Genomic DNA, 4,681 nt, shown 5'->3' with positions numbered 1-4,681 from the left:
GGGGGGGGGGGTGTGGGAGTGGTGGCAGCACCCACTCACGTGGTCCCTGTGGCTTCACCCACAGTGCACTCCCAAGGTGGACCTTCCCCAGGACCAGCTGACAGCTGTCACTGGGCGGATCCAGGAGGCCGGCACAGAGGTGGTGAAGGCCAAAGCTGGAGCAGGTGGGTTCTCGGGGGCGGCCCCCAGGTGGGGTGCTAATGCTGAAGGCCCTGCTGCGGTTCCCAGTTGAAGACCGGAAGGGCCAGGCAGACAGCGAATGCTTTTCTCGGCTTCCTGGCTAAGCCAGCCCGGTGGCAGGGGGCAGCCGGGCTTTGTGGAGTGGCGTGGCGTTGGAGGTTGGCAATGCTGGTTCCGTGCCATTCATGAGTTTGTAAAATTAAGAGATGCCGACCTAAATTCTTCGCAGCTAAAGCTGAAGGTTTTGCAGCTGCTTTGCTTAGCTGGCCGGGCAGGCTCGCCCGGATCTTCAGTCGCAGGGCTAGCTTGGCTAAGCCGCCTGTGTCCTCCTAGGCTCAGCCACTCTGTCCATGGCCTACGCCGGCGCCCGATTTGTCTTCTCCCTTGTGGATGCGATGAACGGAAAGGAAGGCGTCGTCGAGTGTTCCTTCGTGAAGTCCCAAGAAGCAGACTGTGCCTATTTCTCCACCCCATTACTGCTGGGGGTACGTATCCTGAAGGGTGGGTCTTGTGACAGTGGAAGCGGGCACGTTCTCTATACTTAAGATTGGGAGTCCTGGCCTGTCTGCTCCGTAATTCAGTTTTCCCCTGTGCAGTGACTGCATCCCAGTGCCTGGGCTGTGCTGGGGGTTTTGAAGGTAGGCGCACATCCCAGAATTAAGAGCAGGAAGAAACCTGAGACTGGGGGTGGGAAGCCACTGGCCTGTGACTCTCCTTCCCCATGGATCGACCAGCTGGTCAGCGGCTGACTCTGTTTCTTGCTGAGACGCTTGCTTGCTCCACGGCAAGGCAGCCATGGACAGTTCTGAAGGAGAACCTCCCTCCACCAGCCCGCATACTGTACCCTCCGGCTCATACTTGTTCCTTGTCCTACCTTGGGGCCTGCTGAACCCAATTCCTCTTCCAAGGAGGCCCGGAGAGTTGCTGAGCTGTGAGATTTTCCTGCTTCCCTGCTCTGCCCCCGCGAGTTTTCTTCCTGGAGCGTGCTGTAGGTTGTCCCCTTGAAGCGGTGGCGTCTAGGACAGACCCCATCTGGTCACATTGCTTGGCTTTGGCCAGGCTGTTTCAGAGGCAGCTGTCTAGTCTGGTGACTCTTCCTGAGTGTTTGGGGAGCTGACACTGCCAGGTCTCTGTCACACATGCCATCCAGCCAGCTTTCCATTTCTGATGTGCAGGCAGCCACTGACATCAGAGAGGTGCTTGCCTTCATCTGCCCAGAATGAAACAGTCTGGCGACGTGCCCAGCCACCCAGAGGCGCTTCCCACAGAAGCCCTGCGCTGATGTCCAAAGATCCCTGAGAAAATGGCCCCGGGCCTCAGGGACCCCGTGTGGTGGAGAGACAGACACTAAGGAGACTAATTCCGGGACTGGTGTGGCGTGGCTGTGTGCGGTGTGGGTCAGGGAGGGCTCTCCGGGGAGGCGGTGCAGAAGCCGCGACTGCCGGCTCAGACACACGGGCTTAGCCGTGGGGGTGACCCAGTGAACAGACACCTGCTATTTTCCTGATGTCTCACGTCTTCCTACTTGATTACATTGGACTTGGGTAGATATTACCAGGTTGGCAAAAGATGAGAACCCAAAAGTATGCTCCGTGTCGGGAAGAATAACCTTCAGTGCTGCTAAGGATTGCGTGCTCCGTGTGCCAGGCCGCCCGCGTGTGTTCTCATGGCCTCCTTTGGGGTGGAGAGTACACCTGTTTTCTAGATAAGGAAACCGCCTTGGCCCAGGTGCACACAGTGAGTGCCGGGGTCCGGATCGCAGCCGGGGGTGGCCTGCCTGAAGCCCAGGCTCCGGGCACAGCTCACGCCGTCTCGGGTGGCCAGGCTCCCTCGGCCAGCTGCCAGCTGCCAGGTGGGTGGGCTGGGCAGGGTCATGAAGTTACATGTCAGGTTTTCCTGAACAGCCTCGTTCATGGAAACCTGTTGTAAAATTTACAGTACTTTCAACGATCCTTAATTTTTAAATTGTCCCTTTATCCTCTCGTCTCCTTTAGAAAAAGGGCATTGAGAAGAATCTGGGCATCGGCAAGATCTCCCCTTTCGAAGAGAAGATGATAGCGGAAGCCATTCCTGAGCTGCAGGCCTCCATCAAGAAGGGAGAGGAGTTCGTGAAGAACATGAAATGAGAGGGCAGCCAGCGAGCGGTCCGTTTCCCTAACTTATGAAGGCATCATGTCCCTATAAAGCCATGTCCCGCCCCTCGTGTTTGAGTTGCGTTAACCACGAGTGTCATGTTAGCGTCGCCGTCCCTTCCAAATCGCGGGCCCATCTGCGGGCGCAGCAATAAAAGCAGGCTTTGATTTTCTTTTTCAAGGTCTCTGCAAGTGTGCTTTCTTGCCCGTTCAAGCTGGCTTCAGAGGGCTGTCTGGCGTCTCCATCGTGAATCAGAACGAGATGTTATTTAAATATCAGGCTGACGCGTGATGGTTTCATCAGTAGTTTCGAGAAAGTCTGAAAAATTTGTCAGTAGCTGTTCCTCCCAACCCTGCTCGGCACCATTGCCTCCCTCCGCTGTGCAAGCCAAGGGAAGGCTCGGCTCCGGCCTGATTCCTCAGTGTCCCGGGGTGACAGCTGGTGGCACGTGCCCAGCCGCCCTTTACGGTCCCTGGTTCCTCCCATGTGGTGGTTTCTGGCTCAGCGTACAGCTCTGTCTTCTACGTCGGAGCTGCCTTGGCTGACCTCTGTCCCGCTCCGAATCTCCTCCTCCCCTGCCCAGCCCCGTGTCCAGGGACGGGGGCCACCCTAGGCCGGCTTGCGGTGAAGGCTGGAGCAGGGGCAGAAATCACAGCTGCCGTGGCAGCGTGGGGGACACAGGAAGGCTGGCTTCCTGTCAGGGCCTAAACAGGAACTTGGTTGTATTCTCTGGACTTAGGGTAAATGTGGGGAGTTAGAGCGTGACCTGTTCCTTGGAAGGGGAAACTGAGAGCCCCGCACCTGAGATGGAACTTGGTGTCAGGTGATGACCTTCCAGTGACCGGGTGAAAGGACAGTTGGGGGCAGAGCTCTGCCCTGGGCAGGACACTCCTCTACCTACAGCAGCTTTTCCTGAAAACTAAAATGGGTGTTATCATTATGACATCATTGTTTTTTTTTTTTTATAAGAGTAATAGGCATCCTCTGTTTAAAACCTAAAACGTAGCCAAAAAAGAAAGCAGGAAGATACCGGGCGATGATATTTGTCCTTGTAATTTTGCTTCTTTCGTAAGTTGAGATAGCCATTTTGTAGCCCCCTCCTCTGGTGAAACTCCCCGCCCCCCCATCTAATTGCTTTAAAGCCATTTTCTGTGTCATCCGTCATCCTCTCTCCCTGCCACCTTTCTGTGGTTGACGAGGCTCCGCTGGGGGCTTCTCCCTCAGCTGCAGGGCCCGGCTGGCCTGGCACATTCGAGACGGGGGCTCACATGCGGCTGGTGTGTAGGGGACGCTGGGGCAGCCAGGCTTGTCATTCTGCACGGGGCCCCTGCTGCAGAGCGGGCAGATCTCTTACTTGACAGCTCAGGGTTCCCGAAATCGGAAAAGCAGGCACTGCCCGGCAGTAGGACAGGCCCAGAACCAGCCCCATCCTCAAGGTGGAAGCAATTCCCTGGGCAGCCCCAGGCTTGTGGTGGGAGGGGACCAGCCATGCAAGGACGGGAGTCCCAGGAAGGCCTGGTTCTTTGGGGGCCAACTTTGGAGACGAGCTACCACCATAAGCACGGGTGTATTTTCCCTTATCGCTTGGCATAACGGGGTCATCTTTATGGGGAGCCCACGGTAACGACTCCGAGTCACTGCTGTTGGATAATTAGGTTGCTGAGGGTTTCACTACTGTAAAGAGCACAGCTCTGGACATCGCTTTTGGACTAATTCCTCCCGGTAGTTCTATGTGTGAAAAGCCACGCTAGCTCTCTCTGGGGTCATTCGCTATGTCGTGGGATCCTTGCAGCAACCCTGGCAGGCGGGGCCTAGTACGGGTGACTCAGAGCAGGTTGTCCTGTTCAGAAAGGTCAGTGCCCATCTCTGCCTACCAGGGGTCACCTCACGGGGCCTCCCAAACGGTTTGCTAAAGATGCAGCTTCCTGACACTCCCCCCCCTCCCCCCGCAGAAGTTCTGACCTAACAGTCTGAGAAGGGGGTGGCCAAGAATGGAAGACACAGCAGGCTCTTCCAGAATATGCTAGGGAAGGGGGGCGGGGGGTGGCCCACCATGCTTCCGACACTGGCTACCCCGGAGCTCTTTTCTACTATATAGGCCTCCTGCCGTTCAGAGCTCAAGTCTGGTACCTGAGAGCCCGTGAGAAGAGTGCAGATAAAGTGCAGGACTCGGGACCAGGTTCTTTCTGGATATTTTGGCAGAAAAAGGGAGAAAGGGAGAGGCCCTGTGGAAGATATTCGGGAGGGAGGAGGAGGAGCGTTTGAGCTGGCCCTGCGGGCTGGCAGGCAGAGCAAGACAGGCCTGTCTGGCAGCCGCAGGAGTGGCTGGGCTGAAGAGAATGGGCCCAAGCTGGGCTTGAGGAAAGGC

The 4,681-nt window shown here is 56.8% G+C and overlaps 1 protein-coding gene across 2 annotated transcripts in view; it reads left to right on the top strand.

Annotated features, from left to right (window-relative positions):
* MDH2 (malate dehydrogenase 2) overlaps positions 1-2,489 on the top strand; it is a 16,097-nt gene extending 13,608 nt beyond the window's left edge. For both annotated transcript variants that reach the window (XM_040634908.1, XM_040634909.1), the window contains exons 7-9: positions 65-164; positions 514-665; positions 2,175-2,489. In XM_040634908.1, coding sequence (XP_040490842.1) covers positions 65-164; positions 514-665; positions 2,175-2,306 — 384 coding nt within the window. In that variant the 3' untranslated portion in view covers positions 2,307-2,489. The remainder of the gene's footprint in view (positions 1-64; positions 165-513; positions 666-2,174) is intronic.
* The last annotated feature ends 2,192 nt before the right edge of the window (positions 2,490-4,681 follow it).

This window comes from Ursus maritimus, unplaced genomic scaffold, assembly GCF_017311325.1.
Source record: "Ursus maritimus isolate PB19 unplaced genomic scaffold, ASM1731132v1 scaffold_2, whole genome shotgun sequence".
NCBI lineage: Eukaryota > Metazoa > Chordata > Mammalia > Carnivora > Ursidae > Ursus > Ursus maritimus.
This window is presented reverse-complemented; position numbering and strand designations above follow the sequence as displayed.